The 13,940-nt window shown below is 54.7% G+C and overlaps 1 protein-coding gene across 10 annotated transcripts in view; it reads right to left on the bottom strand.

Moving 5' to 3' along the window:
* Positions 1 to 13,940, bottom strand: part of ST3GAL3 (ST3 beta-galactoside alpha-2,3-sialyltransferase 3) — a 195,893-nt gene that overhangs the window by 12,047 nt on the left and 169,906 nt on the right. For 4 of the 10 annotated variants that reach the window (XM_044238032.1, XM_044238034.1, XM_044238033.1 and 1 more), the window contains 3 exons: positions 12,108 to 12,171; positions 11,174 to 11,269; positions 10,716 to 10,902 (listed from right to left, as the gene is read on the bottom strand). In XM_044238032.1, coding sequence (XP_044093967.1) covers positions 10,716 to 10,902; positions 11,174 to 11,269; positions 12,108 to 12,171 — 347 coding nt within the window. The other 6 variants (XM_044238040.1, XM_044238039.1, XM_044238042.1 and 3 more) reach the window with 6 other exon arrangements.

The raw sequence follows: 13,940 nt of genomic DNA, 5'->3' as shown, positions 1-13,940 counted from the left end.
CCCACTGCTCCCGCCTTGGGACAGGCCAGCTCTTCTCCCTGGGGTCACCCCAAAGGCCGCCAGGTCTCCCCACCTCCGCCTTCCATTTCTTCCACGTCCCTGCACAAATCTGATCCGCACACTCTCAGGACCGCCGTATTCCGTGGCTTTCCGCTGCCCACTGGGACAGCTTCACAGGATAATTAAGAGCATAGGTCTGGTTTTTGGTTTTGTTTTCCTAATCCAGCAGGAATCTGTAACGCAGTAGGCAAGACAGGGCGGTATACAAACACCTCCGTACATGGTAGGGCGGTTATAATGTGAGAAAGCGCCGAAGAGAGGTTCAAAATATCTGCTGCACTTACTTAAAATATATACAGAGAAGACTCATCCAAAAAACCTTCAAGTGCACGGCACATAAAATAGGAGGGACAGCAAAGTGACACAACTAACAAAACCTCAGGGGAAGCGAGCTCAAGGGGCGCCTGGGAGGCTCGGTCAGCTAAGTGACCAACTCTTGATTTTGGATCCAGTCATGATCTCAGGGTTGTGGGATCAAGCCCCGCATCAGGCTGCACAGATTCTCTCTCGCCCTCTGTCCCTCTCCCCTTAAAAAAAAAAAGAAAAAGAAATGAAGAGCTCAAAAAGTAGGCTATGTACAGATGCGAATATCCCAGAGCTAATGATTAACCCAGATCAACCAATCGATGAATACTTGAGGGCCTGTTACATATAAATCATGTACTCTTTGTACAAAGAGATTCTCTTAACATTTTGGACAACCAGTGACCCCCCCAAACACGGATTACAATCATATAAAAAGAGACCTTTGCCAGCATCTGGTCCAGTCCCCAGTTGAAGAAACCAAGGCCCAAGAGGCTTGTTTTCTTCTCTGATCTATGTTGCCCGAGGATCCACCACCATCCTTCTTCCCCAACAACCCAGACCGAAGTCCTCCACCTCCCCTGATCTTTCCTGCTCCCTCACCCCCAGGAACCAAACAACTACCAAATCTGTGGCTTCTGGGCAGACCCATCACACAACCTTATGCTTCCCACCTTCACGCTGTCCGTCAGCCCAGCCCGGCTGGTGGCCGGGGGTTGCCCCCATGATTCCGTAGGTCTGTCTTTGAACCCTGACACCCTAACTACCAACCCTGTGGCCCAGCCACGTTATTTGCCCCAAGTCGTCTCATCCTCATCTACAAAATAAGGGAAAGAAAAATAGGTCCTCCTTCACCGTAGTTTGTGCTACAACAAATCAGTCCTGTGTGTAATACGTTTGGCAACAAGTCAGCTCGCTGGCTTCTGCTACTGTTTATACCACAAGATGAAGTCCAAGCTCCTCGATGTGACCCTTTACCTTCTACCCCCTGCCTACCCAGCCTCATCGGCGGTCCTTGCCCCCACATCCATGCAGGCCGCCCCCCAGTGCGTGTGGGGCGAGGGACAAAATTACAAATGGATTCCACGTGCCACAGGTCTACATTTTAGATTCTAGATGTTTGAAAGTTACAGATTAAGCTATCAAGCTGTTAAATAAAATATATTCTACTCTCCCTTGAAAACCCATCTGGAAATCCGGATTTGCGTTTGGAATCCTGGCTCCTGCAGATCTGGGCTGGGGAGTGGTGGTGTCAGGAGAGCACGCCCGGCCCTGCCTCCCTCCTCTCCCCACGCCCGCCCTCCCCCTACCTAACACCACGAGAAGTGCTGTGTACACGTGCACCTGCTCCCCAGCCCACATATCCACCTTCCGCTCCCAGCCTCTGCACACAGCCCCCCCTGGGCTTCCAGGTCTGCACACATGGAGGCATATCCTGTCTTTGGGAGGACGGAAGTGGACTTGGCCCTGTGAGCCCAAGAAACTCTTGAGTCTCTAGCTGCAGGTAATGGTCTACCGAGTGAGGATGGGCCTGTGGGAGGCAGCTCCTTCTTCAGTCCACAGCAAATGGTATGGCCAGAGGAGAGCCATGCGCCCCCTGGCCAGGTCTTGGGGCACAACCGCACTCATGCCACATGCCAGTTACACCGAGTCACCGAATATCCACTTGTCGCCCATGCTCTTCTGTGTGCCCTGAACTTCATCCAGCGCCTACAGAGGCTGGGCCAGGGAGCTAGCTGGTTAGGGTCCTGGGCTTCAAGTGTCCCAGAGGCCAAGGCATGGGGTGGCGGGACCTTCCTGACCAGGTGGCCCTTGCTCTGTGCCCAGGGCCCGCTGCCCTCCCTGACACACTCATTCCTGGGCCCCTGCCTGGCCGAGTCTCACTTCTCAGAAGGTGGTGGTCACCCGCCGGCCGAGGCAGAGGAATCGTTTGTTCCCAACATGGAATCCAGCGCCGCTTCGCTGACCTTGCCCGCATGGAAGCAGCAGGGGCAGGGGTGGCCGAGACAACATGGCAACACCCGCCCGAGTGCCCATGCCCACCCCAGCTGCAGGGTCAGCCCCCTCCCCTCCCCACAGGGTCGTGGACACTCCTCCCTGTTGTTAAACTACAATTTATGTAATGAACCCCTCAGGTTACACTTGGGTTTGTCTTTGTCTGTTATAAATAACACTATAATAAAAATCATTGTGTGCGCATTTGTCTTTCCTTTGGATAAAGGCTGTTGGTGCCAAATGTCATTTCCTTTCCAAAAACCTTGTCCCCATTTACACTCTGACTCACTCTGACTAGTAGCTCCGAAGCACCTGTCACCACAGTCTTGCCAGCATCATGTATCAGAATTTGAACACGTTCTTCAAAGATGTGGTAGGTGATAAAGGCATCCTGTTGCCTTTGCATGGATTTCTCTGACTGCTAGAAAGTTCAGCATATTTTTATTGTTCCTAGTTATATTTCCCTCCGCCTGATTTGTTCAGTCTCCTGCCTTTTATCTGCCAGGGTCCTGAAGGTTTTCTTGTCAGCTTTCATAACAGTAACCATTGGTCCGTCACACCTCCCAAATAAACTTTTTCTAAGTTTTATGGTATCTCTAGTCTTTTCATTGTTAATTCGGCATAAATTTTCATATATTATTAAATCTGATTTCTCCTAGCATGTCTATCCCTTGAAAGTTCTTTCCCCTCCATGGATCTGATTTCTATTCTACTTACTTCAAAGTTCCCTTTGGTCATGTTTTTATATTTTTACTTTTTAGTCCATTTGGAATTTACCTTGATGTGCGCTCTGAGGAGAAGGTCAGAAAACCTTTTTGAAAGCTATATTTGGAAAAAGCGATGAACAGAAATAGGAGTCGGCGTGGGGCCAGCTCCGTGAGGCTGACAGACAAGGGAAAGACGCAGAGCATCAAGGATGGGGAAGCTCTCATTTCTTCATGAAACAGAGTGAACTTGACCCGCGAAAGGAAGATCAAACATACTTAAGGGAAAGGCATGCTTAGGAGAGGCACGAGGAGAGCAAGGGTCTGGATCTAAAAGAACGACCTCCCAGGGCCATGAAAAAAGGAGACGGCCCGAAGGAGAGGAAGGAGCCCTGACTGAGGGTCGGAAGACTTGGGTTGGAATCCTGACTCTGCCAGAAGTTCCTGCCTTACTCTGGGCCTCAGTTTCCACACATACCGATTCACTTACGTGTGGCCAAATATGTTTAAGACTCGGCTGGAGGTGGCGGACTTGGGAGAGAGAAACGCGACCGTTCCCGTCCTCTGGGGGCTTCATAAGAGCTGACAGAAACGCAAAACCTAAGTGGAACAGAGCAAGGAGCATTTCGCTGTGGGCTCTGACGACGGCCTCTCGAAGGGGAGCAGCTGAGGCACGGAGGCGGGGAACAGGATATAGGTGCCGGCACCGCCAGAGTGCACGCGGTGTGCTGGATGCAAGAAAGAGAGGCCCAAGGACAAGGAAGGGCGTGGCAGGGGCCAGGTCAAGGGCATTGGGCCGTGGAATCTGGCTGTATCACGGCTGAGCCCGTACCCAAACCTCCTGGACTGCTCATGACAGCAGACTGCTGGGCCCGTGCCCAGAGCTTCTCATTCATAAGGCTGAAGCGGGGTGGGGGGCAAATGCATTTCGGACACATTTCCAGGTGATACCGGTGCTGAGAGCATGGGACAGCCCTCTGAGAGCCACAACATGTAGGCAATGGGAATGGTTAGGCAGAAGGAACCGCCCAGATGGACACCTGAGGAGGACTCTTTTGGATACAGATGTGGACAATGGACCGGAGGGGGACCCGACAGGACTCAGGGAAAGGGGAAGCTGCTGAGTTGGTGTAACCGAGGCATTCTCAAAGGCGGGAGTCCCAGATTTGGAGACTGGATGAGTCCAGAGGGCGAAAAGAGGTGGGGAATCAAGCCTGCCAAACCACCCCCTCCCCAGTGTCTGGCCAGGAGCTAGTAAGCGGGGATCATCCCCACAACTCAGCACCGAGCCCTGTTCGCAGTAAGTGCTCGCTGGGGGTCTGCCGACAAGCTGTTCCTCTTAAGGGAGGAAGAAGTTGAGCCCACTGGATTTGGAATCAGGCCACTGCCAGCAGAGAGAGAGAGAGAGATCTGGAAGCTGGCCTGGAGAGGGTTGAGAAAGAGAAGGGGAAGGCAGAGAGATGTGTCACAGACAAGTGAGCACTCTTTACAGAAACCTGAAAAGGAGGGAAGCAGGGAGGAGGAACACACAGGAAAGAGGGCCTTCATTTGTCAGGTGTGAGAGACCCGAATGAAATCACGTCTGTGAGAGGAGGATCCAGGAAGAAGTGAGAAAAGAAGAAAGTCCGTGAGGAGGTGGGACAAGATGGCATCCAGCACCTGGGAGAAAAGTGACCTTGAATGGGAGAGGCACAAAGAGGACAGTGAGGAGGGAAGCTGGGGTGGATCGGGATCTCCCCAAGCTGGGAGACCGGAGGCTGGGAAGTCCAGAGTTCCTGACTGCTGACGACCTTTGTTTTCCCGCGGGATGGGAAGACTTCTGCTTAGAACAGGGGCGGGGATGTCATGCAGAACTGCAGACCATGGTGGGTAGGTTGGGAGAAGAACAATGGCCAGGGACAGGACACAGGGGTGGCAAGCAGCATCACCACCATCTCAGCTGGAGCGTCCCTCTTCATGGGGGGCTCCCTGGCACTGCACTGGCTGGAGGCAGAGATAGTGGGGGAGGGCACAAGGGAGCAGTCGGGGCGGGGGGAGGGGGAGACAGCATCTGAAACCTGGGTCTCTGTGTGACTTTGCTGACTGATTTGGACTGGCTGAATGAATGAACCAATGCATCAGTGAGAGGTAATTCAGTACGACGGTGAGGCAAGACCCGTCTGGTTCCAAGCGCTACCCTACCACTTACTACTACTCGCCGTCTGGCTGTGCAGGGCTGTTGACGTGGCCGGCTGAGGCACCTCATGGGAACCGCGCAGCCCAGGGCCTGGCACATGGAGGGGCTCAGTAAACCGCAGCTCTTACCATTCTCGTGGGCCATGCCAGGAGGGGAGCTGACAGATGGAGGATTCTAAGCAGGAGGAGGATGCGGTCAGGCTTCTTTGCTAGGAAGACCCCAGAAGCAGCCAGAGCTGGGTGTGAGTTCAGCTCTGCCACTTAGCCAGTTGTGTGAGCTTGAGCAAGCAACTCATTCTCCCTGTGCCTTAGTTTGCCAATCCCCCAAATGGGGAGAGTGACAGAACTGATCTAATAGGGTCATTGTGAGAATCCCAAGAATGAAGGAATTCCAAGAAGGCTGGCAAAATGAAGAGATTCATACATGCCAGCTATGATGAGGATGCTGGAAAGAGGAGGAGGAACCAGAGGAACAGGAGGAGGGGGACGAGGAGGAGGGAGACAGGCAGGAAGAGGGGGAAGAGGAGACAGCAGAGAGAATACTGATTATGAGGCACAGTAACCACAAGGTTATAGATGACAGCGGCGAGAGGAGCAGGGGGCAGGGGCGGCATGAACCCCAATCCCTGAGCACTTTTTTTTTTTAAGATTTTATTTATTTATTTATTTTTAAGATTTTATTTATTTATTTGAGAGAGAGACAGTAAGAGAGCGCATGAGTGAGGAGAAGGTCAGAGAGAGGGGCAGACTCCCTGTGGAGCTGGGAGCCTGATGGGGGACTTGATCCTGGGACTCCAGGATCATGACCTGAGCCGAAGGCAGTTGTCCAACCAGCTGAGCCACCCAGGCGTCCCTCCCTGAGCACTTTTTATCTGAGGAGGAGCAACAGTTAGGATGCGGCCGTGGAGATGAGAATGGAGGCTTCCTGGCCCTCCCAGCAGAGAAGAGGAATGAGCTGTGTCCACCAGAGGTGCTGCAAAGGAAACGGTGTCCCAGGAGAGCTTGTCTCCGAGGCCTGGGGAGCAGTTGGTGGGGGTGGGGTGGGGGGTGAGGGGGGGGACACCCAGATGCTGACTCAGAAGAAGCCTCGTCACACAGGAAGAGGCCACAGTGTGTGCAGGCCTCAGCGCCCTTTCCAGGCACCCTGCACCGAATCTCCCCTGCGGTGAGGCGATGTGCATCCCGAGCTCCTAAGGCTCTGCGTCCCTCCCCGGCCTGGAACAGAGCAAGAGGTTTAGGTACAGATGGACACTCAGGCCCCACCGTGGGCCTGGTCCAGTAAGGCCTCATATACAGGGACTTGGTGTTCCTGTTCGCCCTGGTGACTTCCTGGACCATTAGCCCCGCCCTGCTGTCTCTCCCAGGAGGAGCCCCCTTCTCTAGGCCTGGCCTCTGATCCCTGCTTGAGGTCACCTCCTAGGTCAGACCCTACAGACAATCCTTCATCCCCTAGTGCCACCGGACTGTTCTAACAGCACTAATACTAATACTAATACTAACAAATAGCATTAATCATTGTCACAGGCAGCACGTACTAAGTGTCAAGCACCATGCCAGGTGCTTCTGTATTTCTCGTGGTTTATCTTCTGAAACAATCCTGAACAACGGGTCGTACTACTCCTGTTTAGGGGACGAGACTAAATAGAAGGGGCTGGGTAATGTGCCTAAGCTAACCCAGCCAACAAGTGACAGAGTCTAAATTTAAACCAAGTCTGTATGACTCCAAGGCCTGGTCCGTGGTCCCTTCTTAAACTGTGTTGTCTTCCTAAATTCTGGGGCCCGGTTGGCTTGTGCCACGAATGCAGGGGCTCCGGCTGGCCTCAGGCCGCTCCCTCCTTCCCCAAGGCCGGAGCTACCACTGGGAGGTCAGGCCTGTGTGAGGCTATCCAGGGGCCAACCCCAGCCCGTCTTCTCCTGTCCTCCTGCTGGGCTGGAACCATGCCCATCCCAGCGCAGGCCAGGTCTCAGGGCCTCGAGGAACTAATAACCAGTCAGAGGCCCGACAGCAATGAGGCCAGCCTCCCAGTTGAGGGCGAGGTTGGAGGAGGAGGAGGAGCAGGAAGCCAAGGGGACTAAGAGGGCAGCTCCCTTCTGGGTTACCAGGCATCCTGGGGTACGGGGAGGGGAGGCTGGTGGAGGCAGGAGGAATGGGGCCTGAGTGGCTGTGTGGGAAGCTCTGCCTCTCATGTGTCCTGTCTCTCCAGGCCCCAGGGACAATGGAGGGAGCGTCTCCAGCCTTCAGCAAACATCAGGAAGAGAACGCTCAGCTATAGGACCTACCATTAGAGGTGGCTGCGTCATAACTCTGGTTTCAGGACTGTCGATCCCCCCCCACCCCCAGACCGTCAGAGACTTCAGGTCCGGAATGTGCAACACCTTAGTGACACCCGGCAATCTGAGTGAGCGCGTGGAGAGATGGAGTGAGATGTGTCTCCGAGGGTTTCATGAGGGCCAGAGGCTGCCCTATCCCACCACAGACTTCCACACACCTCTACCCCCACACCCCGGTTCCTCCTCCCTCCCTTTGACCTCAGTCCCTACTCAGCAGTCCCCTGGTGCTCATACATGGCCGGCTGAGAACTCCTCCAAGCTTGCCACTGAGCTCAGGACTCCTGGGGCCCGGGAGACGATGAACCTCTGGGTAACTTTGGAGTCATCTGTGCAGCTGTCCAGTGAGGCAGGGAACCAAGTGGCCACGAATGGTGACAAGAAGAGCCCCCATAAGGATGAAGAAAGTATGGCTTGCTGGCCTGAGCACAGCCTGTCTTTTGGGCGCCCCATCTTCCTTTTCCATCTTTCCTCTTTCCAGATCCCATTAGGGCTCCTGGGTACCAGAAAGTGATACCCAGTGAGCAGCTGTTCACAGACAAGTGGAAGGCAGCAGCCAAGAACCAGGCCTAATACCTGCTCCAGCCCCGTCCAGCCAGGCCTCGGCTCCCAAACACAGAGTTGCCTCCTTCCTGCCAGAATTCTACAGGTGGAGCTCCAGGCAGATGCAGAGAGCTCCCCAGCAGCCCAACACTGCAAGGTTGGAAACCTCGCTGTAGCAGGACAAGCCTATGATTGACATCATAGAGGAAGGGCCTGAAGAAGCAGCCTCCCCCAATTTGCCTGGGTTTCAGATGCCAGAGAAGTGAAGGAGAGCAGGGGATATGAAGGCATCAGCCCTGGGCTTGGGGTAGCGAAGGGTTCTAGAGGAGGGGATTCCCATGTCACCAAGAAGGGCTAGGGTTGGGGAGGCCATGGGCACCGCGGGCTCTCCTCTGGCAGCTCACTCCGAAGGCCCAAGTTATCCTTGACTTGGGAGCCAGGGAAGGCTTGTGGAATTGCAAAGGACTCCTCCCGGTTCCCTTTCTCACCCCTATCAACCCTGGGAATGAGTTCCCACTAACCCTGGCTGGTGGTCCTACATCTCTGGGCATGGGTAGGTCAGGACATGGACATCCACATGGGTGAGCATGTGCCTGAGCACAGCTCCTAATTCCTCATCCCAACTGTTCCAGTGCCTTCGGTCAGCCTGCAGCCAGCGGGGAGCGCCTCAGGGTCTTCCTGGGAATAGTGAGGCCTTCCTGTCTACTCCCTGAGAGGCCGGAGCACAGCGAGTTTCCCGACCATCGACCATAGTGGACTTTCCTTTTCTGCCTTCTTTCCTTACTTCCTAGGATGAGGTATCAGGGCCTTGAACGAACTGACCTTGGTGTTCTCAGAAGGAACATGTGAGAACATCCACCCCGCCGGCCTGCCTGTTTGGTCCCGGTCTGCTCGACAGGAAGCACGATCTGGTATTTGAGCCAACTCCACTCATATATGACGACTTGGCATTGAGGGGTTTTAAAAAAGCCAATGAGACGAGGGCCCTGCCCTTTAGGAGCGCCTCTGACAGGTGTCTATGCGCAGAGGAGAGGGTGTGCCGGGAGGGTGTGGGCAGATGGGCAAGAGGCCAGGGCGAGAAAGCAGCCCTCAGGTTCTCTGGACTTCACCAAGGCAAACGCGACTCCCTCCCATTTCCCGTGAGAAGCGCTTACCTGCGATCCCCCTTCTGTTGCCTTCAAGGCAGAGAGAAGGGCAGGCCCTGAGGACACTAGTTTTCAAGCCACGGTTCTAAAAACAGAGGGGCGCTCCCTCAGCCCCCATTCTCTCCCTGGTTTGCACGGGCAGGGGGCCTTCCAGCAGCTGGAGTGGGCTGAAGCCAAACCCCTTCCTCCCCTTTGGGAAACCAAGTTGGGCTCAGTGGAGCCTGGCTGCCTCGTTTGGCTTGGCTCTGGTGGGGAGGGGGTTTCCCCTTCCCCACTGTCCCACCTACCTGAATTTCTGGACCTGACTTCTGTCTTCTCTCTCGCTTGCTACCTACTTGACACTGCCTGCACTTGGCATTGCTTGGGAAAGGGCTGTGGAGTTAAACCAAATTGCACTGAGACCTCCATAGGCTGGTTACGCTGTTCCCATCCCCGAACTCGCCTCTAAACCTCCAGAAAGAACAACGAGCTTCTTACTGTAGGCAGAGGCCATCTGTCATCATTCTCCTCTGGTAAGAGGCTCGGGTATTGGAAGACAAATGGCCTGAACTCTGTAATACCCGTCCCCTGGGGTGGCTGGTTGACAGCTGGTTGAGGGGAGAGGGGGAATGGGCTCGGACACGTTGGCAGGTATCCCCGTGGGCCCAGAGCTGAGAAAAAGAGAACTCAGGAGGGGGACTCGGTGGGTGGTCCACCAAGGAGCCGTCACCCTACTCGGCCACACAATCTCCCTAGAGCAATGGATGGGCCCAGGCCCTTGCTCGCCTAGAACAATGAGGACAGAATCTGATCATTGCCCGACTGCAACCAGACTCAGTGGCAGCTGGGGAGCCAGCTGTAGGTCAGGAGTAAAAGTACAAAGTGGGGGGAGGCCAGGACTTATGGGCTTGGAAACTGACCTCTGCAGGCTCACTGAGGGGTCTACGATCCCTGCAGAATGGCCCCAGGGTCCAGATACAGCTTTCCTCCCCTAGCTGGGAAGGACGGTGGATCCACATGGGAGTCAGAGAGGCCTTGCAGAGGGTAAGGGGCTTGGAGAGGCCACTACAAGGTCAGAGCAGGGGAGTGTGAAGGTTAGGAGTGATGCTGAGGCTAGCCGAAGAAAAGCTTTCCTTCCAGGGGGACTTAAGGCCAGGGAAAGGCCTGCGGGGGCTGCTGGGGAGGGTCTCAGGGTCTGGCTCGAGAAGGCTAAAAAAGAACACGCAGTCTGGGCATCTGGGCGGGTGGCAGGTATAAGGCAGAGCAGCTCCAGGAGCCCAGACCAGTGCCCCTCGGCATCCCCTGGCCTCTCTGTCCCTTGGTTGAGTTTGGGTGTCTTTCACCTTTGGGTCATTAACGCTTCTTTTGAAAGGTTCCTACTTGTTCTTTGCTGGGTTTGGTGGGGGAGAGGGGGAAGGGGCTGACCTGGAAGCCAGGCAAGGCCAGGGTGAGAGGGGAAGGAGCTGGTGCACGGGGAGCTCACCACTCTCTCCTTGTAGACGATGTACTTCAACCACTTGAAGTCCTGCCACTTGAAGCCAGCGAGGACAAATAGAGAGTCGCGTTCGTACTGCTCGGGCCGCTGCATGGCGCCCTCGGGGTAGGTGATGCGCAGAGTGGTTTTGCTGCCCACGTCCTTCTCAAAGCCTTTCACTGGTGCTGAGTTCAGTCTACAGAGAGCAGGCCCAGTCAGAGCCTGCCTTGGGCTCACTGCATGTAGCCTGTGGGCTTGTGTTCGGGGAGGCACTAGGACCCCAGAGTTCCCCAGGTCATCTGCAGCCACCTAAGCTTTCCAGAGCCCTCCGCACCAGGGTTCTTCTCTAGGCTTCTGCTGATCTCCAGCCCAACTGGCCAGATGGACGGACGGTTCTCAGCGGACTTGGGGATGAGGGTTTGGGCCAGGACACGCAGGTGCCTGAGGCACTGCTTTGGGAAGCTCACCTGACCACAATGTCATAGTCATCGATTCGGGACCCCAGAGACTTGTTGGCAAGGACACCCCCGTTGCCCACGATGATGCAGCGGCGGCAGCTGAGGCTGAGGGACAGAGGCAGAGACCTCTGGAGAACTGTCCTCCAGGGCTCCTTTTCCCACCCCGCTGGCCCCTGACCTCATGCCTTTGGCCAGGTAGGCGATGGGCTTCCGGCAGCATTCTGAGGCCAAAGCCATACTGTGAGCAGCTGGGCCACTTGGGACTCTGACATCCCTAGTCCCAGATACTCTCTAGGAGAGCGTGGCTGTGTGAGGGGCCAGGGCACTAGCTCAGTGTGGTGAGGAAGGAGCCTCTGGTAGGATGGCATTCTGGGCTAAAGGTTCCCCGAGGGTTAGTGGAGTTCAAGAGAATGGCAAAGCGGGCTGAGTTTGAAGGCTGTGCCAGAGAAGCAAGCAGAGAGGACAGGCCTGGAGGCTCCAGGACCTAACACTGGGCTTATATTCAGCTCAGAAGCCCCCATGCTCCATTGGCCACCAGAAAGCCCTAAGCATCTTGCTCCTCCTGCCTGGGGCCTCCCCACTCCAGGCTCCGTTGGCTTCAGAGTGGTCACTGCCTCCTGCATTTAAGCCCTGGGCCCCTCACCTGCCTCAACCACCCCGTCCCTCAGTCCCAGTGCTCGGCTGATCTCAGCCCAGTGTCTTCCATCCTTACCCTCAGACCTCTGCCAGCTGAGGACCGAAACAGACCACCAGCCCGGGGGGTGCAGGCCAGCTGGATGGCCCCCCTTATCTTATGTGCTCACTACCCCCGCGTGTGCGCTCTGTGTACGTCTGGGGACACGCTGGAGCATCTGCTCAAGTCCAGCCAGGGTTAGAGGGGCCTCGATGTCTCTGCGCATGCCAGGCAGCCGAGGGGCAGGGGGCTGGGTAGCAGGTGGCTCACCTGTCCAAGGCAGGGGTCAGGCGGTACTCTTTGGTGACAGACAAGATGGCTTTGATCAGATTGTCTGTGGACAGAGGAGGGGGGTTACCGTCAGAGGGTCCCTGGCATAACCGTGCAGCGTCAGTGGATGACGCTCCCGTGGGAGGCACACGCCCCTGCACCGGGTGGAGGCAGATGTGAGGGTGGGAGAGGGAGCTCTGGGCACAGGGCAGGGGCAGGTCACTGGCTTAGCTTTCTCCCCGAGGGAGGGGACAGAGGCAGGGAAACAAGTAGGCACACTCGGCTCTGCCTGGAGCCAGTCTCTCCCAGGTCTCCCCAGCCCCTCCTGGGAGGTCTCCTCTGGCTTTCAGAGGCTCTGCAGTCAAGCCCCAAGATCTGGATCCCCAGGCCCGGGACCTGTCCCGAGACAGAGAGCACGCCGGGCCTGGAGGCCACCAACAAAGAGCTCGAGTAGGCTCTCCCAGCTCCCAACTCAGACCCCCTTGCCTCACTCTCTGATCCTGTCTTCCCCTTGCTTCCCCCGCCAACACTGCCGATCTCCAGTCTTGGTCATGCCAACCTGTGTCTGCCTCCTTCCACCTCCAACCCCTGAGGCCTGACATCTGTCCACCGGCACTCCACTCAGGAGGCCCTTAGCAAGGGCCCAGGACCTGTGTCCTCAGATCCCGTGAGCACCCCTCAGACCTCATTCTTCCTGGCCTCTCTCTGGCTTTGGTGATGGGAACTGCTCTCCTTTCAAACTCTGCCATAATGAGAACATTATAATATAACATAATGATATTGACTTTGGAGCCAAATCCTGGCTGTGTGCCGTTAAGTCACTTCCTTTCTTCACGCTTTAGTTCCCCATCTTTTGAATGAAGATGGCAATTCCAATGCTGCAGAGTTGTGTGGAAGATGAAAAGATAATGTACATGGAGATCTGGAGATACAGTAAGGAAATCAGTGCAGCCATAGCGGAGAGCATCTTAAGAACAAGAAGCAAAGATGTAGATTTTCACAGACTAAGATCGCTCAACTCTCTTCCTAGGAAGACAGCATCTGAACCCTCACATTTCTTTCAGGCTCATACAAGGTTCACTGCAGACCTGTTTGTAATAGCCAAATGTTGGAGGCCAACTAAATGTTCGCCAAAGGAAGACAGATTAAATGTGGTACACGGAATATTACACAGAGGTAAAAACAAATAAAGAAGTGATCTTGGGCTATGTGTACTCATACAGATAAACCTGAAAAGCAGAAGCAAAAAAATTATTTTGAAACACACACACACACACACACAATTATTTGTAAAATGTAAAAACATGCAAAAACAATACCATATTTTCAATGGATATATAAATATGTTGCAGAAATAGATACACAGGCATTGCAACAGTAACACCAAAACCAGACTAATGGTCTCTGGGAGAAGGAGGGGAATGGAACGGGAAGGGCTACACAGAGCTTTAATTATATCTCATGTTTAAATGTATCTCACCTTAAGCTGGGTGCACCTTGCACGGGTGCTCACTGTACTAGTCTTGATTCTTTTTTATATGCCTGAAGTATTCCATGTAAAGAAAGAATGTGTCCCAACTTAAAAATAACCACCCCATCATTTTTTTAAGAGAGGGGGTGGATGACACTGTCAGATGCAGCCAAGAGGTCAACTTAGGGACTGAAACGGGCCCTCTGGATTTCACGGGGGCACTGAGCAATGGGAGGGAGGAGGGGAAGTGAGTGCTCAGGACTAAATGGTGAGAAAGAGGAGGCAGCAGACACAGTGAGTCTTCCCCAGAGCTGAAGGAGAATGAGTAAGGAACAGACCTTTAAGGAGAGTTCTAGACTCAG

The sequence above is a fragment of the Neovison vison genome, chromosome 2, assembly GCF_020171115.1.
Source record: "Neovison vison isolate M4711 chromosome 2, ASM_NN_V1, whole genome shotgun sequence".
In the NCBI taxonomy this organism is placed as follows: Eukaryota; Metazoa; Chordata; class Mammalia; order Carnivora; family Mustelidae; genus Neogale; species Neogale vison.
This window is presented reverse-complemented; position numbering and strand designations above follow the sequence as displayed.